This window comes from Nanorana parkeri, unplaced genomic scaffold, assembly GCF_000935625.1.
Source record: "Nanorana parkeri isolate BGI_ZX_2015 unplaced genomic scaffold, ASM93562v1 scaffold345, whole genome shotgun sequence".
Classification (NCBI taxonomy): Eukaryota; Metazoa; Chordata; class Amphibia; order Anura; family Dicroglossidae; genus Nanorana; species Nanorana parkeri.
Genome location: NW_017306613.1, coordinates 95,472 through 123,024, shown reverse-complemented (window position 1 = coordinate 123,024; position 27,553 = coordinate 95,472). Strand labels below are relative to the sequence as shown.

Sequence of the window (27,553 nt, the reverse complement as noted above, 5' to 3'; positions counted from 1 at the left end):
AGAGCCACCCCCCCCCCCCCCCCCCAAAAGTAAAAAAAGTTAAATGTAAAAAACATAAAATAAATAAAAAACACAAAAAAAACCCCACATCCTGTGGACATCACATGATGCCGCTCGTGTGCTGTGCTGGGTGACGTCACACGCCCGTTGGGGGGGGCGGGGCACGGTTTTTTGCTTGCCTCTGGTGCAAAAGCAGCTAGCTACGGCTCTGGTTGGGTCACTTTTTTTCATTGTTCTAAAAAAAAAACTTGGTGTGAGCTGGAATTCCCCTTTATTTTTGCACGAACTGCTAAGATTGGGGATTTAATGACAAGCTTGATAATGATCACAGTACTGGAAATCTATCGCTGAACGTTATCAACTTTGCAGTTCCTGGATATCTGTAAGCTGATTACAATAACTCTGCTCTTATGTCCTTGTTCCCTTCCCCTGTGGCCTCTAGATTAAAGACGCCAGGCTGCGATCTGACCTTACACTTTATCAGGGTCAGGAATCAGGGCCCATATGGGTTGCTGTGGGCTGAGAGCCTGCTCAGGTGAGCTCACCTTCTATAGCATTCTCCAAAGGTAACATTAGTCGCTGCAGGAAGAAAGGACTGACACTTGTCTCCCGGGAACCAAATACCAAAGCACATCTGTCCCTTAGACTTCGACAGAGGCCTCGTTCCCTGGGGCTAGAATGGATTTATCTGGAGGACCACTTGTTACAGTATAAAAGGGGTTTTTGTCACAGACCAAAAGAAAAAAACAGCTTGGTATAATACAAATCCACGCCACCCAATCAGAGTTAAGCTTTCCTATCCAGTACCGTTCCTATTGGATACTATGCATAGTAGATTTGTTAACTTAGCTTAAGAAGAAGTTCAATTGTTTTAAAGAGGACCTGTATGCAAATGTTAATGTTAGCATGTCCAGGCCATGCTTTCCTTTTTAGATTAGGATAGAGAAAGGAATGCAGATAAAACAGGGTGAGGAAGTTTTTGTTGTGGAGTATGGAGGAGTTGAAACCCCTGCCAGGTTTTTAATGCTGCACAGGACAGACAAGGGCATCAAGAAGAACCACTAAATGTGGAGTTAAAGCAGAACTCCAAGCAACTTCTTCACCCTTGTAGTGGGGCTACCCCTGCACTGCAAGGGTTAAGTGCTCGTTTTTGTCTAGGTGCTAGGGAAAAAAAAGTTATACTCACCCGAACCTAGGAGCCGGCTTGCTGTTACATGAGTCCATGAAGCCTCTTTCCGCCTCCGCTGCAGAGATGGCATGTCCCTCTGTGTCCTCATGTCTTGCTGTCACGGCTTGCTGTTACATGGGTCCATGAAGCCTCTTTCCGCCTCCGCTGCAGAGATGGCATGTCCCTCTGTGTCCTCATGTCCTATACACTGTGTATAGAACATGATGACTCAAGGATCCTTAGACCGATGCAGCGAGATCGGGGAGAGAGGCTCCAGTGACCAGTCTAAGAGCAAGCTGACTCTGAGGATCGGGTGAGACAAACACTCAACCCTTGCGGTTCAGGGGTAGCCCCACTACAAGGGTTAAGAAAAATTTTGCCTGGAGTTCTGCTTTAAGAGGGATTGGAGGAACCTGGTTAAACCATAGGAGAGGTACTGTGCTATATAACCGAAGGGCAAGTGCCATCCATACAGTTCTATAGTGTTTGGTGATTGTTTTGCCTAGTGGGAAGGCACAAGGTTTAAAGGCTTCTTGTTGGAAGTAAGGCTGGCCATACACCTATAGATTTTTGAGTTCAGACTGCAGGATGCTAAACTGAGTGCCAGGAGTACAGCAGGGGTAGGCAACCTAGGCACTCCAGCTGTTGTGGAACTACAAGTCCCATGAGGCATTGCAAGATTCACCATAATGGGATTTGTAGTTTTACCACAGCTGGAGTGCCCAGGTTGCCTACCCCTGCCGTACAGCCAAATAAAACTGTAGAGGTGGTGTGTCACAAGTGTACATGCATTACTTTACAGTTCCTAGATATAAGCTTTAAAGTAGGGATGCACAAAATTTCGGCTATTGAAACATATCGGCCGAAAATGGCACTTGCCGAAAGTGCCCTCTTTCGGCCAAAATTGCGGTGCATGCCTGGTTTCTCTCCTCCCTGCTGGGCGCTGCTCTGTGACCCCTCTGACACATCACAGCATCCAGCGTGGAGGAAAGAAACTGCGGCAGGAGGCCAAGCGGTGCGGGGGAAGAGAGCGCTGTGAGCGACCAGTGTGTCACAAGAGGCCAGGCTCTGCACCGCCCCACTCAGCCTCCTGTGACAGATCAGGAGAGCGGTGGGAGAGGCGGAAACAGCTGTCAGCTGTCACAAGAGGCTGGGCCAGCAGCGTGGGGGGAGGAGTCAGCTGTTAAAAGAGACCGAGCTCTCCTCCCTGCACCGCTCGCTCAGCCTCTTGTGACAGCGAGTCAGGATAGAGAGCGTGTACAAGCACTCAGCGATCTGCTGACTGCTTGTAATTAATTGAGGACAGAATATGTTTACTGTAACCCCAATTATGAATGAATAGGAAGTGATCTACATCACTTCCTTTCAATTGATGATTGTGGACAAGGTAAACATACTAACTCCACCAGTTATGAATGAACAGGAACACTCAGTATAGAGGCTTCCTGTTCATTTATAACAGGAGATAAAGAAAAAGAAAAAGATTGAGGGCTCTGTGTCCGCAATCTCTTTTTCTATTGTAAAAGAGAAATATCAGGGGTCTGTTTAGATCCCTGATATTTTCCTGAAGCCCCCAAACAAGTAAAATAAAATATTTAATAAACATACATAAATTAATAGATACAAAAATTAAAAAGTTTATAAAAAATTAAATATTGTTAAAAATTTGAAAAGGTTAGAAAAAAAATGTTTGTTTTCTGTTTCGGCCTGATATTTTTTTTATTTTTGGTTTTGTTTTTCGGTTTTAAAAATGTCATTTCGGTGCACCTCTACTTTAAAGTGAATGTAAAGCCTTATTTTATTTTTCAGTATGTTTGCCATCATTTCTCACCATATACAATGTAATTGGGTTGGGCTGCCAATCAGGTCTGCAAGAGCAGACCTGATAGGCAGCCCAAATGGAAGAAGAGTCACCAGCACTCCAAAAATTAATAAACGTGTAAATGTATTTATATAGCGTCACACAGGTAAAAAAAAGCCAACGTTTCGGGGCCACACAGAATACCCAGTGACCAGTCATTTCGGTCAGTGCGCTGTATGGAATGCGGTTTTGAACTGCATTATCTGATTGGCAATACAATGGCCAACAGCAGGCTAACAACATTGCTGCCAATTGTGAGGCAGTGGCTTATCGTTGCCATCCTGTAACAGGAAGTGCTATTATTGGCAGGATATCAAAGTACAGAAAAAACATATAAACAGCGCTCTCGGATGGGCAAAGAGTTAGCTTGGAGGCGTGTATGCAGCCCTGGGAAACAGGAGGAGAACCTGTGAATGCAAATGATCAAGAAACCAAGAAAGGGTGAAGAGAACACTGGCTAGCTAACGAAGTTATAATGAAGACTGTTATATAACAGTCTTCATTATAACTTCGTTAGCTAGCCCTTTCTTGGTTTCTTGATCAGGATATCCAGATAGAAAACTTTAAGGAAATTGTCTTTGTGAATCTGTTGCAAACATATTGAAAAATAGATTTTCGGCTGGGGTCAAGCTTTAATATATCTTCTCCCTTTTCTCAGGCTGGAGTTCTCCTTTAACACGCGTCACCATTGTTATAACTTTACAAGTCAGGATACATTTCAGAAGCCGGGGTTGTCACGTACCGTTGTAGACTTGTTCGGAAAACCTCAGCGACAGCTGCTGCTTTATTTTTCGCATCTCTCGGTCCATGGTAAACGTCTCGATGTCTAAGTGAGCCTGATACAGTATGGTTCCAGCCGGCGTCTCGTAGATACCTAGCCATTTTTTCCAGGAATGGGGAGGAGAGAGAGAGAGAAAAAAAAAAAAGGAGAGAGAATAAGAGAAGGATACATGAAGCCGAAATTGCTGTCAAATGACACTATTAATGAGCCCTGTGACAGCAGAACTGCAGTCCGACTTCATTCACTCTCAGCTTGCCGCAAAGTGTTATGTGTCATTAGTCCCCTGCTGGGGGCAAAGACAGACCACTTCGCACCTTGTGGTGAAAATGTGTAGATTCCCCTTCTTTGAAGAGGCTGAAATGACAGGTTTCAGGAACTGATCGCTTCACCGTCTCGAGCCCACTGGACTCCCGCAGGAAGGCTGTAATTAAAGCCCGAGAGCAGGAGAGGAGGCATAGGGAAGAAGGGCCTTAAATAACAGTTCTCTTTGTACCCCCTCCATGCCTCCCCTCCCTTGCAATCCCCCCTACTTCACTCTCACTTTCGCCCAAGCATAAGCGCTTTTCGGAAATAATACTATTTAAAACAGGAGTGATTGGAAGCCTGGAGGCTCACGTTGTGACTGAGAGCTATAGAACAGGCAACAAAGCTTAGACAGATCACTCCTAAGGATCATTGCTCATTTAGATAAGTGTCCGTGCACTTGGAAAGGAGCCTGCTGCATTGACAGGTTTATTCTCTGGCTGTCAGAAAAACTATGTTGGACACAAAAAGCCCCTAACTTGCTTGGCATGCTGTGTCGAGCCAACGTTATCTAGAAGCTAGAGCCAGAAAAGAGATTTGATGCAGCTGATATGGGTATCTCTTCCAACCACTGAAACGTGTTTGCTTTAAAGGAAACCTGTTATGAGATCAATTCACTGTGGAGGGTGACACTGCCAAATTTCTTTTGAAAATACTAGTTCACTGTCTTTGGCTCACACAAGTAAAGGCAGAACTTCAGATCTTAAAGTCAGCATTAAAGACAGGCAACTAGAGTCTTCAGGAAGGGCCTGTCTCTTGACAGGTTTTCTTTAAAGCAAGGTTTGGTAAACCGAGGGCTACTGAAACAGAGCTTCTTAAAGTCCACTGACCTTGATAAGACTCAAATATAGGAAAATGCTTATGTTATGCCCACATCTATTTCCTATCTCTACAAATCGAGATCGAATGGCAGACATGACTCTCAGAGGAGGGCTCTTTCCTCACTCCTCTCACTGACTTGATACTTTCTTGCCCCATTCCTATAGTGCCTAATTATCAGTCTTAATATTCTCTGGTTGACAATGTTCTTCTCAACCTACTTACCATCAACAGCCATCAAAGTCAGCACATTTTACCACCAGTTGAAGGAAAATGGTTAAGGACCACCTATACACACCTGTGGACCACTGGCGGTCCACATACCACATTTGGTAAAACACTATAGAAACTACAGGTGTCGGCATTTACTGATTATAGTTCCTTGGAAGATGTAGAAACACCGGACATAGACCTGTACATACTCAGGTCCCCTGACACTTCTTTTTCTCAGCTCAGGAAGCCCACAGATCTGGCCTCTCACAGAGATAGGAGCATTTGGTGGAGGCACTGAACAAGGGACAATGGAAGAAAGCCTTTGAAAGTGACATATACTCAATGAGGTAACCTCTCACAAATACGGCTTTGATTCCAACCATCCATGTATCTGTTTGGACACTACCTGTTCCTCAAACTAAGCAGCAGCATACCACGACTAATTACTAGCATAAAAAAGGTCGAAGACAAGCCTTCCCTACTGATTTCCCATAAAATAATTAACCCTTAGCACCTGCAGTCAAGAATAAAAAAGGCAGAGGAAAAAGAGAAGCCCAGATAGTAAAACTGTAAACTTGTAATGAAGTTTTAATGTTTGGTTCAGGCAAACAGTTATGGAAGCTGTTTTGCCTGCAAAAGGATTTGTATTTCTGTGCCCATACATCTTAGATATATACACGTGTACCAGACAGCACAGCCCTGTTGGTGACCAGACTTTTCTCTACTACAGTTAGGCAACAGAGCCTGGTCACCTCTTGCCTACAGCGGGTGATTGGACAATGCAGACATAGCAGTAGCACAATGATTAGTCATCCCTCAGTTCCACTTTTAGATGTACTCCCACCAACATAGTGTAAAGTAGACAGAAAGTCCAGCACTCAGAGTGGGAAAACCTGATGAAACCTACAGTAGGTATGCAGACCTGGGAATAGCTCACAAATAGACTGCCTGAGAGATGTAGGAAACTAAAACTAGAGGTATTATATATAGCCCAGCAAATATAAGAAAGCAGATACAGTAAACTGTCAGTTGGTTTACCCCTCCAGCATCTAACAAACACTGAAATATCAGTTTTGGCTGGCCTGCCCCTTAAAGCAGAGTGGACATCAGGCCATCCATGATAACTCCTGCAAATCCATGTTGACAGGTTCCCTTAAACTAAGGTTGTCAAGCACTGCTCATCTCAGGTCCATACCCAGGCCTAGCTCGCTTTCTAAACTCTACGTTCATGTTTTACCAGAACTACACAGCGATAGCCAGACGTCCGTTGCTTTCACAACTCTTTTACTCTCCAGCGGAGAATTCTATTTGCCGCTGACCCAGGTGACATCTTGAAAGCTTATTAAAGACTGTCGTTGTCGCAAGAGATTTCCTACTAAGTCAGCCGCAAAACTGGCGACCGGGGTGAGGAGGTTAAAACCTTCCTATTTTCAGTGCGCCTTCACAATTACGCTCAATAGACTCTGCTGAAGTCCAGCGTTATGATGAACTGAGAAAAACAGAAACTGAGCAATGTGTGACAGACCCCCATCTACCTCCCGTCTTCACCATCGGCAAGATTGGCTTCCAGGAATTAACAGGCCATGCTTGGTAAGACAGCAGCGGCAGAAAGGCATTGGAGCACAGTGGAGCATCAAACGCTCACACAAAACACCATACCTATGTGTGATGGGGCCCCATACCAAAAGAATAAGGGGTCCTCCCTCTGTCTATCTAATCTTCAATATCAAAAGCAATTTAGTTGTTCAAAATAATAATGAATTTTATAGCACTTATATTAAGGGTCCCAAGATTTACGCGTTTTAATATATTCCAATGTGTTGCTAAATACTATTAATACTTGCATAAATCACTGTGTAGTCAGACAGGTTGGGCCCCATAGCAGTCGCATGGTGTGCTATGGGTATTGTGAAGCCCTTGCTGACACGCAACAGTCAATTAAATCTACTTTTACATTATGTAAAACATCAAATGATGTTTTTCTGCTGACATAAATAATATACTTTGATCACATTTATTAGACTGAAGGTTCCAGTATGGGTTGATTTGAGGGTTAAAGGAAGTGTTAGGGTTACAGAGAGAGTTAGTGTTACAGGGAGCATTGGTGTGAGGGTTATAATGAGGGTTGGTGTGAGGGCTACAGGGAGAGTTAGTGTTAGTGTAACACAGAAGATTAGTGAGGGTTAGTTTGAGGGTTATAGAGAAGGTTAATGTGAAGGTTACCGGGATTAGTGTTAAGGTGCCCATACACCTTACGATTATCGTACGATAATCGTATGCGATCGACTTTTCGTACGACAATCGTAACGTGTGAATAGAGTGCCCGACCGATAGTACTGTACAATCGTACGACTTTTGGCGGTCAAGCATGTTTGAAAACTTTGCTAGATCGTACGATTTTCGTAAGGTTGCTGGCGTTTCCGTCCGTCAAAAGTCGTACGATCTACACTGCACTTGCGCTAACGAAAATACGGCAAATCATTTACCGCATTTCGTCCAGGTGCTTTTCGTTAATTACGGCTAAATTAATCTTGCGATCATCGGGGCAGGATGGGTCCGTCGTACGAAAATCGTACGACGGTTCGATCATCGGCCGAAAAGTTTCGTCCGATAATCGTAAGGTGTATGGGCACCTTTAGAGTTAACACAGTTAGGAAAGTGTTAGTGTTAGGGTTTTAGAGGGAGTTAGTGTTACATGACGGGTTACATAGTTACATAGTTACATAGTATTTGAGGTTGAATAAAGACATTAGTCCATCAAGTCCAACCTATTAGGATCTCATTCTAGGAGTACCTGTACCCCTGTATATTACGGTCCCTTAAGAAATCGTCCAAAAGTTTCTTGAACAATTCCACATTATTTGCTGAAATCACCGCCTGTGGCAGTGAGTTCCAGACCCTAACTGATCTTACTGTGAAGAACCCCCTTCGCCCCTTGTGCTGGAATTTATTGGTTTAGTCTTTGATCTTTTATTTTTGCTCCCTAAAGGTATACACTTTGAAGTAGCAGTATGTAGTGTGTTTTTAAAACAATCCCACATCTGGGTTGTGGTGTTAGGATTACAGGGAGGGTCAGTGACAGGGCTACAGGGAGGGTCAGTGACAGGGCCAAAGGGAGGGTCAGTGACAGGGCCACAGGGAGGTGAGGGTCAGTGTTAGGGCTACAGGGAGGGTCAGTGTTAGGGCTACAGGGAGGGTCAGTGTTAGGGCTACAGAGAGGGTTAGCCCTCATTCACACTAGAAACGTCCGGCACGTACAGCTCCGTGCACGGCCATATCGGGCTGCTCCCGGGAAGGACAGGCGCTGCGTGTGGTTAGTACGCAGCCCCTGTCCTTCTCTATGGGAGTATGCAGTTGTACGCCCCCCTACGCTCACCTCAAGTGCAGGTCCTTACGGGTACGTGCGCATGCAGGGCGGGTGAGCGTAGGTTGGCGTACGGCCGCGTACTCCCATAGAGAAGGACAGGGGCTGGGTACTAATCGCATGCAGCACCTGTCCTTCCCGGGAACTGCCCGATACACCTGCACACGTAGCACGGAGCTGTACGTGCCGGCTGATTCCCGTGTGAATGAGCCCTTATTGTTAGGTTTGCATGGAGGGTTAGTGTTAGGGCTACAGGGAGGGTTAGTGGTGGGGTTACAGGGAGGGTTGGTGGTAGGTTTACAGGAAGGGTGAGTGTAAAGGTTATAGGGAAGGAAATGTGAAGGTTACAGGGAACAGGGAAGATTAGTGTGAGGATTACTATTAGGGTTACGTTTAGTGTGAGGGCTACAACAGTTAATGTTACAGGGATACTGAGTGTATGGGTCACAGGGAGGGTAAATATTAGGGTTACACAGAGGGCTAATACATGGAGGGCCTAAGAGCAGGGCATCATTATTTGTGCTGAAAGCTCTGAAAACTGATCCCTCAGCACTAAAAGCTAATGCACCAACAGAACAAAGGTTCTTAACCTTTCCCACTAAACATTAAAAAAAAGTGTTTTAATTGCTGCCTGTCCTATTGGTAAGACTTGATAACACTCCCCGCTCTACCCTTTGGCTGGGGTGCCACTTAAAATATCAGTTGTGTGGGGATGCAAAGTGAGAGGTCTGGAAGATATAGTAAATATATAGTAAAATGTCTCTTTTGCCGTCATTGCCTCAACCAATGAAATTCTCTTTTTGGCTAGAGAAGTGATACCTGTCTGTTATTGCCAAGAAACCTCTCTTCAGTACCCGGACTTCCAGGGAATCATTTTATGGCTTTGCATTTACCTGACGCCGGCAGCATAGTATAACAACGCGAGGCAGAAGTGGATTCTGGGAAAGGTGATTAAGTTATCACAACAACATGAAAAAAATTGATATCTGTTATTTGTCAACATTTTTTCTTTTCCATATATAAGTCTCTATTCAGACTCACAGCAGGCTGAGGAGAAGGGGGAGGAGGTAGACTTATTTTTATATTTTCAATGCAATGACAGCTAAAAAGCAGCAGGCTGTATACATTATATGACAGAACTGTGAGGAGGAAGGGAGACAGATACCTCCCACACAGTCGCCATTAAAGCGTGCTGGCAATGTGGAATCTTATTGGCATGACCTGTGCTGTACCTCAATGTATGGTGAGGTGCTAAGGTAACATTAGCATGTGCATTACAGGAAACCTGCATGCAGAGAATATCTATGCCACTTCTTAACCCCTTCATGACTGAGGCCCTTTTTTCATTTTTTGCACCCATGTTATATTCCACATTTTAGTGGGACACAGAAGCGATCTGGCGACAGGTAAGTCGCCAGGATCGCTTCTGTTGTAAAGCCGACAGTCGGCTCTACAAGTTTAAACAGAGTCCCGGCGGCAAAAGTCGCCGGGAGTCTGTTTAAACAGCCCCGATGCTGGCGACGTACACTGTACGTCATCAGTCACGAAGGGGTTAAAATAACAGATCCCGGGTTTCATGCTGATCCAATGGCTTCAATGCTGTCTAACTTACAGAACCGAAACTATGCAGCTCAGGAGTTCTTCAATATGGCTTTCTAATTGGCAAGATTGTTAAGGGTCAGTGACTCAAAGTATTTAAAGCGTATCTAAACCCAAGAACAAATATATATTGCAGCTTACCAGTCCTTAGATGTGGTGGCTGCATTAGTTTTCTTTTTTCCTTTATTTTTACTTGGTGATCCTGCCAGAAACACACTCTCTGTCCTAGGATGACAACGCTTACTCACTGTACTGAATCTACTAAAGAGCAGTGTTTTCCCTCTAATACAGGAGGTTAGGACTACAGAACACCTCACCCCTCCCACTTATACAACAGATATAACAAAATGCTTTCAGTTGTATATTTAAAGTGGAACTTCACCCTCTCCCTGTTTTTTTTCATCCTCTTATCAGTTATGAAGAGTTTTCTTCAGAAAAAATACTTACCTGCCCAGGGATGGATTGTCTTGCTGTATCCACTGCACCGCTGCTCCTGCAGCCTTCTAGAAAATATGATGGGGTTATCGAGGGGTGCTGCAGGAGTAGGACATGTCATTCTTGCCTAGGTGAAAATGGTGGCAACGGGGCGGTCTGGACTTAAAATAATGTAAACAAATGGGGAAAAAAAGGGATTTTATATATTGCAAAGGGGGTGGGGGTTGCAGGAAGGAGAACACCGTTTTGGGAGTGAAGCTCCATTTTAACAGACCAAAGAGAGGAAATAAGAGAAACTGATTGTTAGACTTACATACACTGAGCCAGATACATCCATTGTTACCAGGAGGTCAGCACTGACAGGCCCTGTATTTCCCTTACTAATGGATTCCTTTAGTTTAGGTCCCATTCGCAGCCTTTCCATCTCCAGCAACTCTCTGTGAGTCCATTTTCTGTACAGATAAGGGTACTCCTCATGTATCACTTCCCCCACCCTTTAGATTGTAAGCCCTCACGGACAGGACCCTCCTTACCATCTTGTCTTGAATTGTATTGAAATTGTAATGTCTTCCTTATATTGTAAAGCGCTGCGCAGACTGTTGGCGCTATATAAATCCTGTATAATAATAATACTCCCAGGGGGCATATCTATTTCTCTTATTAACTGATCTTTCATATAAATAATTTTTTGCTATGTATTGGTACTGTAAATATTTTTTTTCAGGATCATTTCCCTAAAAATTATATTTCAGGTTCAGGTTCTGCAGTTTGAATCATCTGCTAACCTCTTAAATTTGTCAGGAAGGCCAGAGGTGAGATATCTATCAGAGTTTCTGTGCTCTGCCCCATCCCACCCATTATGTAGCCAACCTGGGGGGGGGTGCGTAAGCAAAGGTTACCGTTAGGGGGCGGCAGGGTTGGTTTTAGCTTTTTCTTTCCTAATTTTTTATCTTATTATTTATCACCTTTTTATTTTTATTATTGTTTTTTACTTATTTATTTCTTTATTTTTTTATTCTATAACTTTTGACCAATTTTTATTTTTTATTTATTTTAATGAATCATTTTTTCACTTAACTTTATTGCTATCACACAGCATTTGGAGGGGACAGGTTATCTATATTGAACGTATCACCTCCAATACAGGAGTTCTAGCACAGCACTGGAACTCCTGTGACAGCTGAGAGGGGAAGGCTGCGAGTGCAGCTATCCTCTCTCACTGCTTACACGGAGCAGAGCGGAGAACGTAAGTTCTCCGCTCTGCTTCCCGCTCTCCATCCTTAAGAGAGGATCTCCGTCCGGCAGGGAGAGAGGTAGCCGGCGGGGTGGCCGGGGGGGTTTGGGGGAGGAAGGACGAGCAGGCTGTGCTGTACATTTAGCTCTAAATGTACAAAACAACTACCCGCACTTTATGTCTCAGGCGTCTGGTGATAGGAATCCCTGCTGCCCCACTGCTCCCTGCCGCCCCGGGGGCAGGCAGGGAGCAGAGGGAAATCCGGCCCTGGATCCATTAAAGTGACACTAAACTCATTAGTTAAACCTTAAAAATGCATTCAAGTACCCTAACTATTACCAAAAATGTATCTTATTTGTGTATCACTCGGCTGTAGATCCTCTAATCATCTCTGAATTATTGCCGACACTGTCCTTCCATCTGGATGGTGGCTACTTTTGTTCTCCATGGTCCCTGTGTGTGTTGTAAAGTAGCCACCGCTCCAAGCTCACTCCCCTTGATGGACTACAATCTCATGTTTAGTTTTCATATTTGTGTTGAGATTGTAGTCCATCTACTACAAGCTTGACATTTGCAGAAAAAAAATTGTGATTTACCTTCACTGTCTATAACCTTGTATTGTACTTTTGCGCTGAGGTCAATTCAGCCAATGTAGTTTTCATTACATCACTTTTCATTCCAGGTCACCTACGACTTTATTGTCTAATGTTGGCAGCGTACACATTCATCTAACCCTTCAAAGAAATGACTGGCTTGATCAAATCCAACATTTATCGATCATTTTTACTACCATTTCAATTGCCTTTAAACAGTTTGATGGAATCAAATCAAAGATGGCAGGCATTCGAGTCATTTTCAAGCTAATCATGTGGTGTGTGATGCAATCAATCATCACTTTTAAACTTTGATTTTTTTTGATACTATATTTTTGTAAACTGAAAGTCGATACGTTGATGAAAGTGATTTTGCAATCTTTGTTGCATACATCAGATGAGGTCAAATTTTCGATCACATTAAAAAATTTTGCATGCTTGACCAGAATACGAGACATACCCAGCATCCTCCCCGAATCATTTAGGAATAAAAGAAAACAAAAAACTTTTCAGGAACTTCCAACAAACATGTTAAATTAAATCACCATTTCTTGTCTATTCCATACAAGCTTCATTAAAAGATAAAAGAAACCAGAGGGAAAAAAAAGGGACAATTAAATCGGAAAAGAAAAAAAACAAAAACCTTTTGTTCTTTTGGCGAAATTAAAAGCCTGAACATGCAGCATTTCTTCCCTCCCACAGATTTAATTTACTTCACTTAATTAGGCCTCCTTCAGTGCAAAAACCATAATTTGATAATGAGGTTGTGAAAAGACATAATATGCATCGAATCTATTGCAATTTCAGCTGCCCTTGCGTTTCCCAGAACATGGTCTATTGTTAGGGGAGCGCCAGCGAGCTCCATGAGACATGCTGTCACACAAATGCTCAAGGAACTAGCGGCACGCACACACCTGCGCGAGCGCCTTCATCCCTCCTGCTCTTCTGGTACCTGTGGCTTGTGTTAACCTTTCTGCTGCCGCGGTGCAGCAGCTAGAAATGTGTAAAAGCTGGATGGAAGCGAGGGTGTTGTCTGCAGCCACTGATCAAAGTTCAGCAGTCATTGTTTTTCACTGCAGGTTAGAAAAACTGATATCCGTCCTTTATTAAAAGGAGGCTGCAGTCAAAAATTATGCAAACTGACACAAGTGGAGGGAATTATTTACTAACAACACAATCATATCCACGCGGTATTTACTATGCATCTGCACTGAACAGGCTACAGCACACATCCGATAAATGTAATAGCCAAGTGCAGTTTGCTATGGAGTGAACACTCCAGTATTTTAATGTACCACTATGTAGTGGTGTGCATGCAGTTTTCTGTAATGTTCTTGGGTCTAGACATGTTCAAACTCCTACTCTGCAGCCTACCGTCCTACCACTCTCTGCCCCGCCTGTGTCTCCAATGCAATTCACTGAAATCTCTGTTGCTGAGCAACAGACTTTGCTCAGGAGATGATGTGCCCTCCGCTCCCTTTGGTCGCCACCGACACTCCTCTCACACAGTGCAGCTCAGTGCTGCCTGTTCTACCCTCTTTGGCCTGATCGGCTGCTCTGGTGTGGCACCATATGTGAGCATTCCAAGCTCAGAGCTCTGGCCTTGTGATAGCATCCTGCTACCTTGCTGTTCCTGCCTGCCTAGCTTTGTCTCTGGATTTTCCTGTTACTAACTGCTCACCTGGAAATTGACTACTCTTCGGATTGCTGCCTGCCTTGACCTTCGCCTGTCTCTGTATTGCGCCTGTCGGTTGCCTGCCCTAATCTCGGACTGTTTCTGGATTATTCTTTGTCGGCTGCCTACCTTGACCTCGGATTATCTCTGAAACAAGGGGTGGGGGTGGCTGGTTCCAAAATAAAGATTGTCTCTAGCTGGGAGCAAAACCTCAAAGAGCTTCTACTCAACAGGGTGACAGGCTGAATGTTCCATCACTTCAACCCATATGTCTTTTCCTATTATGTCCTGTCTTCTTTTTCCTGATATAATGAAGGGGTGCAGGAACAACCCCAACAAAGACATGGACAAGGTATATATTTACGGTAAGTAGAAGCAAGACTAGTGATCTGAGTGAAAAAAAAGTCCTTAGTGTAGCCACATGGCTTGGGTTCGTCAGCTCTCCACAAAGCAGGGTACCCCCAGGGGCTGGAGCCTCCTGGCTTAAGAGTCAAAAGGAGTGTCAAACAGATGTTCTTAAAGTCCATAAGTATTTATTTAATGCCTCGAATGACAACAGAGAAATAATGGCAGCCAACACGTATCGGGGGTAAAACAATCTCCTTTCATCAGGGCTTTAACACTTATCTGAATGTCAAGCAGGACAGAGAGCATAGCTCCTGGGTGATTCACTCTACACCCTGAGACTAATCAATAGATGGATGCCTATTTCTGCAGCAGAGCAGCATGTAGACACTACAATTCTCTTGAGCGAAAAGTAGATTGCTAGTTCATACACATGGTTCAATGTGCTTTTACTTAAAATGTAGTCCAATCAGATAATTATTCGTACATAGTCATGCAGTGTAAATGGTTACCAAATCCAAGTGTGTACACAGCATCTGTCCTTCCCGGGAGCTGCCCGGTACGGCAGCTCCCGGGAACGTGCCGGCCGATTCCCGTGTGAATGAGCACTTAAGCTGACTGTGCACTTTACAATCTCATTATAAAATCTTCTTTAGATTTACCAACAATTATGCAGTATGAGGGTCTGCCACCTGACTGGATACAAATTGAATACATTGTTAAAGTAGGCCTAGTATTACACAGATTTAGTAAATCTAGATGTGATTGAGCAGAGACTGTACATTCAGCGGTGTGTATGACCAAGGTTTAGACTTGGTTGGACTCAAGTTATTACAAGTTTTTCTAGTCACTTACCACGTGACTTCATCCCGATGAAGCGGTTCTCAACAATGTCTATACGGCCAACACCGTGCTTCCCCCTGCAAAGACACCAAAGAGAGATTGAGCTGATTTGATGAGGTTATCATGTAGGCTGGCTGAGAGAGAGACTATAATCATTTCAATTTTGTTTTAGTTATGTTTTAAAGTCATTTTAGTACAATTTATACATTTTTAAACTACTGTTTTAGATTTTTTTAGATATATATATATATATATAAATATTTTATCTGCCAAACAATTTGCAATTTTGAGGTCCACCTATCCCTGCCAGACAGTACAGCCCCTAGCAGTGCAGATGGGTCCAGAACAACGGCTACTCCTAGTAGTGTGAGTGAGCTACTTAAAATGATCTGTGTAGTATCCAAACACTGGTCCCTAAAATTTTCCTTTTGTTCCATGTGTATCCCATCAGGCCATGCTTGGGAAGAGAAGTGGTTTTCCAACAGAGAGTAGAGCAGAGTCACACTAATGAAATCACATCTGATTTGTAAAAGAAGCGACCAATCGCTGTACAAAAGGAAAAAATGGATCCTTATTGTATAAACTACACAAGTAGCATGTAGTAGCAATTAATCTTACACAATGATACAACTGAGTGTGAATGGTCACTACTGCATATTGCCTATGTAGCTTACCCCATAGGGAGCCTTATTTGTGCAACAAACGATCACTAGTCTTATTATACGCTGGAGATTTTACCAATGTAATTGCACTTACAAAATTCTCCTTTGTAGCTCTACATACATATAAAAATATACATACATATAAAAATGTATACATACCTATACCTACACACATATATAAATTGTTGGCGGTGGAGTTGTAAACTCTATATTTATACATACAGAGATAATACAGTGGTACCTCGGTTCACAAACTTAATTTGTTCCACAATTCTGGTCGAGAGCCTAATTGATCGCGAACCGAATCAAACTGTGATCAGACCGCGATCTCGACTAGAGGAAGCCACGACCAGTGTCAGAGCAGGGAAGATGGCTGCGGTCGTGTTAGTCACCTGATGCAGAGTTCGCGAACAGAAGCAGAATTTTGCCGAACTTCCTGTTCGCGAACTGAATTGTTTGTAAACAGAAGCATTTGTGAACCGAGGTACCACTGTACTAAATTACTGCTGTTGGAAGGGAGCCCTTAGACCATGGAAGACCCTAGGCAATTGCCCAGCTTGCCTAGTTTGCCCCCTCAAACGTGGCCCTTCGGTATGATATAGTATACTGTGTGAACCAGAAAGTGTTTATGCTGGACTCTACCTACAGGTCAGAGGCTGTCATTCCTCCAGTAAGGTCTCCATTGTTGACATTTTCTACCTTTTGAAAGTGACTGTCAACAATTCACCAGTGTTCAAAAATTTTGTTTACTTTGAAAAATCTGGCAAAAATTACAACCACAAAGAAACGAGCGCTTCCTACGACAGGGAGCTTACAAGGGATTTTTAGTAAAGTCGTTGTTCTACTAAAATCACCAGCGAATAAATGTTAGTGGTGTGCATGTAACAAATGGCTCCAAAATGCATGTAATTAATTACTATTACAGTGGTACCTCGGTTCACAAACTTAATTCGTTCAATTCGGTTCGCGACCAGATTCATGGGTCACGAACCAAATCAAACTGATCAGACCGCGATCTCGACTAGAGGAAGCCACGACCATGTGTCAGAGCAGGGAAGATAGCTGCAGTTGTGTTCGTCACCCGATGCGGAGTTGGTGAGCGGAAGCAAAATTTTGCCGAACTTCCTGTTCGCAAACCGAATTGTTTGAACAGAAACGTTCGTGAACCGAGGTACCACTGTACATGCTATCTGTATGCCATAGCAAGCTATTTGTTCCATAGGTGTAGTGATCCATTGTTACTACTAGCAATTAATCACTGGCTATTTTAAGAACACAATGACACTAGTAAATTGACCCATATGCACTTGGCCTTAAGCTGCTTTAAGGAACTTACGATTCCTTTTTTTCAAAATTGCAAATACATAAATTGGTGGTTTCGATCCACAGCAAGAGGATGGGATCAAAATCGTCCCAATCAAAACCTGGCAGAATTAAAAAAAAATAAAAAAAATAAAAATCATTGTTGAAGGAATTGTCTTAACTGTTTTTTCAAATTGAATTAGGTATATTGTAGCTGTCAATTCTGACTTCACAATCAACCAAATTTTCAAATTTTAGTCATCAATCAAACCCGTAGGTGGTATTTTGCTTAGCTTCCAGCAATTACTTTTGATCATATCTGGATTTCCCAGTGGACTGAAAGTGATTCAAACTAACTGGAAATTGCCAAGTGTATGGCATTGGCCAGCTTTATGGTTCTCCTTGGACTTCAGTATAGCACAGATCTCACCAGTGTCTGAGGACCAGCTATGTTGCATCTGAAAGCAAGTGTGTTGGTTGGAGGAGGGGGCAGAAATGCGGACAGCCAACAGACGTGTTGGGTTTTATAGTTCCTCTGCAATTCATTGTGTGCCAACGTGCTTCAACTAAATGAGACTGTTTTTATTATCCACAAGGGGGAGCCCATGACCAAACCACCACATTCTGAGTCAATGTGACTGAATGAAACCGAAGAGCAAACTCATAAGCCCTAATGTGTTTGTCCTAAGCATTTCTAGTAAACAATACAAAATGACAATGTTGTTTCCTAGTAAGAATTCCTTTGTTCGGTTTTGTCATTATCTCTCACGCTACTTTACAGGCAGTAGATTACTACTCTACATGAGAATAGCCACCATTGTTTCTTATGCAAAGCACAAAGGCCCTCCAGCTATATGTACTTTAATGTGGCATTGAAGTTACAAAGGTTCATAAGGGACTAAATGGCTACTAGACTGTGCAATGGGAGCGGAATGTTCCAGAGAATTGTGCTCACTTTAATAGTGCAGAAAAAAAATAGCAAACAAGTCTACGTGGTAACAAGGCCCCCAACAAGAGCTCTAAGCTCACCATCTCAAATACTATAATATTTTCAATCAAGTTAAATGAATCCTGATCATTAGATAGTTTGATGGGTTTTTGGCTTCAATCAACTTCTATGCAATTGCAACTATTCTTCCAATGTGTTCAATCTATTTTTCTTTTTACAAACATTTTAAAGAACAATGTATATGTTATCAATCAATATGTGTCAGGAGGCTTCAGGAGGTTAATGTTTGTAGCGTAGGCCTGACATTGTAAATGATAATGTCACAGGTTGCTACGGTCAACACCTTCATTGGTACATGACAGCAGAATTTAAATGGAATATCCCCCATAATTCTGGATTCTGAGCACTGAGGTCTGGGCTTATTACACTTTTGTTTCTGATGTATGTTGCTGCATGCTTTCATGTATGTTTCATCCAAGTGCAGTTTTATGTTTGCATATTGAGTAAAGTGAAGGAGAGACATTCAGATTGCAGAGGTTTTAAAACTACTTAAAACAGCTTGATACAATTGTTCTTCTTTGTTTACCAATTAGTTAATAGGCCTTCTTAAAGAAAAAGTAGCAACAGGTATTTTTTCATGCTAAGTAATGTGTATTTGTAACACAAAGGGGTATATAACCTCTCACAGAGGTCACGGTACTCCCTCCTGACAATGCCTTTATCCGCTTTTCCCCCAAAACAAGGACAGCGCCGTCTGTGTTCAGGCATCATCCAGGGTCAACATCTACTTCCAGGACTGAGATGCTGACTCAGAGATGTACATTGTACATGTGCATTCTGGTGTCTGTTCACTTCTATTTATCACAATTTCTGATTTTAAAATGATAAAAAAAGTACAGCTTTTAAAAAACATGATTTTTTTTATGGTTGCTGTATACTGTGACATTGCTGAAATATCCACTTTAAACCATGTATTGGCACAAAAAGTGCTGCACGTCTTATTTTTTTAATAAAAATACAAAGCTGAAAAAGGTATGTGAACTAGCCACTAGGGATGAGCTCAGGTTTGGACTGAACCCAGTCCGAACCTGAGCTCCTTCAAACATGGAAGTAAGCTCTTTCTGCTGCAGCCTAATCAGCTGTGGCCAGGGAATTCCCCGTCTGCAGATACACATAAGTAAAGGCACAGGATGCAGTGATGTCATTGACCTTATATGACCACATGTGGTCTATATGAGGTCAATTATGACAGCACAAGAATCCGACCCCTTTGTTAATGTGCAGCTGCAGGGCGAGGAATGCCCCAGCCTGCAGCTGATTGGGCTGCAGTGGAAGGAGCTTTTTTGTGTGCTTGTAGGAGCTCCTTCCATGTGTAGAGGAGCTCCGGTTTGGACCAGATTTGGTCCAAATCAGAGCCTATTCCTAGTAGCCACATAATATGAATTTGTGTGCACCAAGTGCCTTTGCACATCCAAATATTACCTTGTAAACCAGCAGTGACATCATCACTGTGATGCACATATACTGTGCAGAGAGCAGAGCTGTGGGAGGGGTCCAAAAGACCCAACCTACTACAGGCTGCCGACAGAAAACGACATGAGGAGGCAGATACAAGACCAGCCACTCTGCACAAGGAGAGAGAGCAGTGGTCAGTAGTCTTCTTTACATGAAGCTCCTGTACAGAGGCAAAGTTTCACACAGAATTACTGCAAGGATCTGGAAGAAATACACAAATCACACCTAGATTCTAGTAAGAATAAACATGCCTCTTGTATTTAAACAATATTTGCTTTTTCTGGATGTTAAAGTGTAAAAGTGTAACGCCAGTCAGAGAGAGTCAGAGAAGAGAGTCAGAGAAGAGAGTCAGAGAAGAGAGTCAGAGAAGAGAGTCAGAGAGAGAGCGAGAGAGAGAGCGAAAGAGAGAGCGAGAGAGAGAGCGAGAGAGAGAGCGAGAGAGAGAGCGAGAGAGAGAGAGAGAGAGAGCGAGAGAGAGAGCGAGAGAGAGAGCGAGAGAGAGAGAGAGCGAGAACCTATAGTGTGCTGTGATCTGGTACCCAGACCTAAAGAAACTTAAGCAACTTCATTGAGATAAAAGAATATCTCAAATGCACTCTGCTGTCATGTATGGTGCTGGTGAACTGCACCCCTTGCAGAAGGCCCAACACTTCTCCAATATGTACCCACAATAGAGATATCCCTAATGGTGCATTTTTCAGGTTCTTCCGCATACCAAGTTATATATATTACTTGCACAACTTTGTTAAGATAAGAGAATAGCTCCAACGTACTCCGATGCCATGTATTATCTATGGTGTTGTTGACTTGCGCACCTTGCAGGGGGCCTAACACTTCTCTCCTCACCAATATCTACCCATAATAGAAATATCCCTTAACAGTACAACGCTCAGGTTCTTCCTCATACCAAGTTATATATACAGTATATATAGAAAATATATTAACTGCACCTCTATTGTGCTGTGATCTGGTACCCAGACTTAAAGGAACTTACGCAACTTCGTTGAGATAAGAGAATAGCTCCAATGCATTCTGATGTCGCGTACCATCTTTGGTGTTGGTGACTTGCACAGGGACACCTGTGACAAAAGACAAGCACAGACATAACATGTGGGCACTCATCGGAGGAGGACCGGGGGGTGGGGGGATTTATAGACACAGAAACCCCGTGGGGAACAGAGCACTTTCCAGTGAGTGTAAAGGAGCTTCTAACACAACACACAGCATTAAATGGATGAGACAGTTATGAACTCTAAGTAACTTCTTAAGTATCAGGAGGTGCTGGAGGGTGGGGAGCAGGGGGACAGATTCAGGCCAAAATAGAAAATCGGCAATAAAAATAAGTCCCCCACCCCATTGCTGTCTCTTCTGTCGCCCTGTCTTTTCATTTCATACACTGTGAAATTGCAACCAGCACCATTGCTAATCACATTTCACGCTCTGGCTTTGTCTTATGGCCGAGCACCTTCTGTCCCACCACTCGGAGATTTGAGCCTGACAAATGGGAACGAGGGAAAGGAGGGGGGGAGCTGGTGGCCCAATTGCACGGTAAGGGCTTTGGCTGCCCACCCTCCCATAATGTCTGTTTCAAAGGGCGCCAAGCAAGTTTTGTGGCTGTCACAGCTCGGGGGAAAAAAAAGGAGGTCTGCTCTCATCAGCGAGAAGTTAAATCCGGCTGGCCAAAAGGAGACCCTATGAATTAATTATTACACCTTCCACAAAACAGGGTGTGGTGATCGGATTGGGGCAGAGGGGAAGAGCAAAGGGGGGGAGGATTTCGGTATGGAAAAGGCTACGGGTGGGAGGGAGAGGACAGACTATGAAAAGAATGAGGTTATTATTCTTTTTCAAACTGAAATGAGCAATAAATGTATTAGCAATCTGACAAGGAGTTGTTCTACCACAAAGAAGAGCTGGGCCCTGGGTTTGCTACTTAATCTTTCCCCATCTGTTCCCCCTATTAGCATTGATTGCACTATTCACTGCCAATCAACTCTTAACAGACCACTTTCACTCTCTTTTGCTATTAAATGTAATTCTTTGCAATAATGAACTTTAAGCCCCCTTCGTCAATCTGGAGATCCTATTTATTTTTAAAGGGTTTTTTTTCCCCCCTACCGTGTGGACTGGATCCCGCTCGTCACTTTTGCGCTCTGCTCCCTGATCCGCAGCTTATAGGTTTCAAATAGTCAATAATTAGATTAGAACTTCAAATAAATGAAGTGAGGGTTGAATAGAGAGTCTGATGGACTTGGCTGAATGGGACTGTCATTGTCCTCTTATGAGATGATGACCGGATTTTAATTTCCTAGGGGTATTCCGTAACAATGCCATGAGTCGCCACAATGCCACGTGCAAATAAGTTACTATATGTTTGTAGCGGGGTGGCGGGCTTGCTGGCAGCTGCAAAGGATTGCTCTAAAATCAGTGACTGTAGGGGCTTTTTAAAGGGAAACGCAACATAGAGCAACTATTATTTTGGGAGGAGAAAATTCGATTTTGGCTTTTAGGAAGAAAGATTTGATATCTGGACGATGATCATACAGTTGTGGAGTTCTGTAAAGACACTGTCTTTTTTTCGACCTGGAAAGTTTTGTCATCAAGTGGTTTTCCAAAAAGACAACTTTTTGTCAGTTTTTTTTACAGTATATAACCCCATAAAGATGTCTTCAACTACATGACTAATCTGAAAACCCAGCTATAGCCAGATTTGTTCAGCTATTTGCTATTGTTTATCCTGGAGATGCCTACCCAATTTCTGCTCTTGGCCTGAACATGCATACTTCGCAGATTCAAGTGGCCATTAAGGGGATGTGCTTGCATACCCAAGCGGCATCTTTATGGTACACTTGGCATGAAACGGTGCTCGGTGGGAAGGAAAAAGTAAGAGTAGCGGTGTAACCTGTTACAACTCTGCTTTTCCATTCTGACAATATTCTTTTAAAGGTCCATACCAAGCACCTTAGGGCCAAGATGGATATTACCCATCAGGTCACCACAAAAGACATGAGAGACTCTTTGTGATTGGAGGAGAAGTTTAACAAAGAATCTTTTACTATAAGAGCTGTGAAAATGTAAAATTGTCCTTTACATGAGCTGACTTGCTTCAAAAACAGGGCAGTTACTCCACAGTTGTTCCCTGGCCTAAATCAACTGCTGCCTGGTTTAGCGCTTGAATAACAGTTTCCCGATTGGGCAACCTGTCATTGCAACCTGTCTTCCTTTAAGCAACAGAATAAATTTGGTAGCATACTTTGTGTAGAAGGAAGTAACATTATAGCTTGGTATTGTTGGGTGGACACTGGGTCACAAAGCAACTCACTTTTTAGTGTTTTATAATTTATATGTCTAATCAGAAATGAGGACAAACTAATAAAGGTCCAATCAAAGTCCGTGAGTACTCCTGGGCAGAAGAGTGTGTATAGAATGCAATTTAAGTCAAACTGGATTTAAAGTAGACTAGTGATGAAAATAAATGTCTTCTATCCAGACCACCATGTCCCCTTATAAGCATAAATTATGAACATGCCCTGCAATTCTTACATGTCCTTGTCAAAACACTCCCCGGCCTCTAAGGGCAGCCAGACATGTGATCATATGCCTTGGCATTTGGCCACTTAGCTGCAAGGCAGGATCAGAGTTCACCCAGACCTCTGATCACCATAATAATCTTAAATATACACAGAAGGTATTGCATCTCACACAGAAATTGGTGTTTTGGCAGACCAAGATCTGAAATGTTAGCTTTTCTGCTCAACAGTGCAGCCAAATGCAAAATGTAGACACAGATATGAAGCTTTTCATGATGACTACATTTTATGTTTTGCCCTCAGTTCACTTGCTTTTGTCAACTTATTGTTGCTTTATACTATATGAGGACTGAAATTTAGATGCTTACCATGCTTGAACTCAATTTCCAAAATGTCTGGGGTGTTGGGGGAAGTCGCAGGATCTTTAGTTTTCATAAACAGACTATCTGGAGCATGATTCTGGAGGAAAATAAAAACAGTACCAGTAAGATAAAGAACACAGAGGTGTGTGTGTATACTGTATATATGATGGGCAACTTTATGGAAAGCATTAGGGATATTTTATACTTAAAGCATACACTGTCACCAACTTTATATGGAAGAAACAAAAAGTTGCCAAGAAGGGTGAGGATTAAATGGACAGACAGCTGCGATGGTATAGGGTGAAGTGAGGAGAGACAGACACTAGGGAGTAAGCAGTAAAGCTATGAGGATGGAGGCAGTAGACAAGGAAGGAAAGGTATGAGGAGGCTGGCAGTATACAAGGAAGGAAAGGTATGAGGACGTGGACACTAGACAAGGAAGGAAAGGTATGAGGAGGGAGGCAGTAAACAATGAAGGAAAGGTATGAGGAGGCGGACAGTAGACAAGGAAATAAAGGTATGAGGAGGCGGACAGTAGACAAGGAAGGAAAGTAATGAGGATGGAGGCAGTAGACAAGGAAGGAAAGGTATGAAGATGGAGGCAGTAGACAAGGAAAGGTATGAGGAGGGAGGCAGTAGAAAAGGAAGGAAAGGTATGAGGAGGTGAACAGTAGACAAGGAAGGAAAGGTATGAAGATGGAGGCAATAGACAAGGAAAGGTATGAGGAGGGAGGCAGTAGAAAAGGAAGGAAAGGTATGAGGAGGTGGACAGTAGAAAAGGAAGGAAAGGTATGGTGGAGGTGGACAGTAGACAAGGAAGGAAAGGTATGAGGAGGTGGACAGTAGACAAGGAAGGAAAGGTATGAGGAGTGCTGACAGTATACAAGGAAGGAAAGGTATGAGGAGGGAGGCAGTAGAAAAGGAAGAAGAGGTATGAGGATGGAGGCAGTAGACAAGGAAGGAAAGGTATGAGGATGGAGGCAGTAGACAATGAAGCAAAGGTATGAGGAGTGCTGACAGTATACAAGGAAGGAAAGGTATGAGGAGGCTGACAGTATACAAGGAAGGAAAGGCACATGTAGGGAAGGTCATTGACCAAGTTTTATCGCTTTAGCTGTAGTAAAGAAAATTAGGGTCAAAGCAGAGATGTCTGTATTAGAAAATTAGCTACCACACAACTGAAACACCACTTCTGGGTGGAGTTGTCCTTTAATAGCCTTTGGTTTGCACGAATGTCTTTACACTGCCTCATAAGCCTAGGTTTATTTAGAGACTGACGTGCAGAAAAGACTCACTACGTCCGTAGCAAAATAAATTCCAGAATCTGGCAGATATAAGGTTTCTGCATAAAGACAGGGCCCTCTATGCTGCGTACCAGCTTATTCTGCAAAGATGGAGAAAGAAATGGGGCTGGGTGACCCCAGCAGGTGCTCTGCTGGAACGCACTCGTACAGTGTCCCCAAGGTTAATACATCCAGGGGAGCTGAGAGGAACAAAGCTAAAACTCATCTAAAAACGCATCAGCCTAATTCCAGCCTTGGCAGAGTTACAATGAAGAGGCGCCTTTATGGAGCACTCATCAATCATGGCCTTTCTGGGTTAGTGGCTAAAATCCGCTTTGGCCCATTTGATTGCCTGCTGTCCCTGACTTGTGGGCGTATTAATGCTTGTCAATCAGCGCGGTACCCGGCTTTCTCTGCAAGGTCTGCTATGAATTCTGAAGACACCTACTGTATGCTATGGGCAGGGTGCTTTCCGATAAGTGCTCAGATAGCAATGCTAGCTGCATAACGAATGACGCAGGAAGTAGAAGAAAATACGTCCGGCCCCTGGATGGCTGCGAAAATCATATTTTAAATGTAGTATGTCACCCAGTCCATTGATTTTACTCTTTGAGGAGATCTCTCCAGTCTAAAGAAAACTTTTTTTGCAGTTTCTAAGAAAATTTGCTCACTGCTGCTCCCACCTTCAGTATATTTACATGAGCTGAACCAGAGGAAAGATGGATCCAGTGCACAGACCTAACAGATGTGAACTAATATATCTACATTAACAGCACCATGTAAGCAGAAGCACCTGACGGAGGGCCAAGTTGTGCACACCTGCCAGTTCCCAATATCTGTTCTCCAATGCCAGAACTCTATATATAACTTCTTTATTTTTGTTTTCGTTTCTAAAGCTGGATAAATAAATGAGCCGATTTCCCTAAACCAGACACCTAAATGTTGTGTCACTGTCCTTCCTCCATCAAAGATGAACTTCAGGCAGACAAAATGATATGTAGTTCAAATATGTTTGTGGTCCATTTCAGCTGTCAAATGATTTATAATTCTCATCAACCAGCATTGTGATCCACGAACCCCTGTCAGAAAGCCAGGGCCTTGGTTGGCCACAAGGCCAACCAAGGCCTGGTCTTGGGGCAGCAGGGAGTACAGGGGCAGCAGTGGTGTAAAATTCCTATGTCCTGATGCCAGGGACATGCAGTTCCGGGCGCCGGGCAGGTAGTTGTTTTCTACATTTAGCCCTGCTTTGGGCAAGCAGAGCTAAATTTACAGCGGGGAAGCCGCCGCTTTTTTTTGTACAAGTGATCTCTTGTATGCAGCCAGAAGGTCTGCAATTCTCCATGGGGGAGAGGCGGGGGGTCTAGAGTTAAAAAGGAACTTTAAGTAAAAACGAAGACGGAAGGTTTTCTCTTTTATTGCAGGAGAGACATACTGTATGTCTCTTCTGCAATACAGAATCTTTACTTTTCTCCTCGCCAACTCTTTATGCCTTAAAGCTGCATGCAAAGCCTGGTATACAATCTTGGGATGCTATGATGAATGAAATTGATATTAAAATCAAAATGTTTTTAAGCTATTTCAAATGCAGATAACAGATATACCATGACCTGGGCGAATGAGAACCTTCACAGACCTATTTCAAATGCTGATAAAATGTATGCTGCTCTTTGATGTTTAAAAGGAGAACTATGGGGTTAGGGCTTTTCCCCATAGTTCTCCTAAGGGTAACGGGAGGACATAAACTAGCGTCCTCCCCTCACCCAAAGCTCAGTGTACCGCGAGCTACAGCTCCCGGTATACTTGAGACACTGCAGCCGGAGCAGATCCCGACAATTCTGTCTGGATCCACCCAGCTGCGTGAGTGACAGCTGACTCTGCCTATCTAGAGGCAGAGCCAGCTGTACCCGCCCCCTCCCCCGTCCGTTCCGCCAGTCAGCACTGCAGGATCGGGCAGGGGAGGGTGGAATCCAGTCACTCCCCTGTCACGGCTCTCTGCACGGATAGATCGAGAGTACGCAAGTACGATCTGCCTGTCCAAGATGGGCAGATTGTCCGAAATTTTAATCACCTTACAACCATCGTACAACGAAAGTCGTGCGATGGTTGTAAGGTGTATGGGCAGCTTTAGACTTCTTCCTCTTATTTTTCAGCATTGGGCTCTGAGAACCACATACAATCATAACTGCATACAAACAGCCAGATGGAGGGCCAAGCCACTTATCCACAAGCCCAAAGTTTACCACCTATTGTTCCATGCCATGTGTCACGAAAAGAGAAAGAGAGAAGAAAAACTTGAACACTAGATTGGCTGGTAAGGTCAGGCTAAGTGAAAAGGGGGTCGGGCCCGCGGGGCAGCAACCAAATATCCCAATTCAAATCTCTTTACTAAACACTGGAAATCAAAGTCACTTAGAGGCCAATTTTCAAACCTTCCGCCGCTGACAACCTCTATTAAATAAAATAACCAAATAGAAATAAAGCGACAACCCGGTCTCGCCATTGCCTTTCATTGTCAGCCACGTTTTTATTTTTATTTTCAAAGCCTTCGGTTCAAATGACATGTCATCGGTGCCACTGTATCGCCGGCTTTTCCATTTATCTGGCCCGGCAGGGGGGCTGCTGCAGCGATGTCAGAGAGGAAGGAACAGAGGCGGGGAAAAAAAAAAAGGAAAGAAAAAAAATGCAGCCAAAAATAATAATAATAATAATAATAATAA

General features: G+C 43.3%; 1 protein-coding gene across 1 annotated transcript in view; it reads right to left on the bottom strand.

The window, feature by feature from the left end:
- The window catches only part of ASS1 (argininosuccinate synthase 1), a 72,252-nt gene that overhangs the window by 13,667 nt on the left and 31,032 nt on the right, over window positions 1-27,553 (bottom strand). The window contains exons 8-11 of the mRNA XM_018558531.1: window positions 23,560-23,650; window positions 20,656-20,740; window positions 15,246-15,310; window positions 3,772-3,903 (exon numbers count right to left, since the gene is read on the bottom strand). Of these exons, the coding sequence (XP_018414033.1) occupies window positions 3,772-3,903; window positions 15,246-15,310; window positions 20,656-20,740; window positions 23,560-23,650 (373 nt within the window). The remainder of the gene's footprint in view (window positions 1-3,771; window positions 3,904-15,245; window positions 15,311-20,655; window positions 20,741-23,559; window positions 23,651-27,553) is intronic.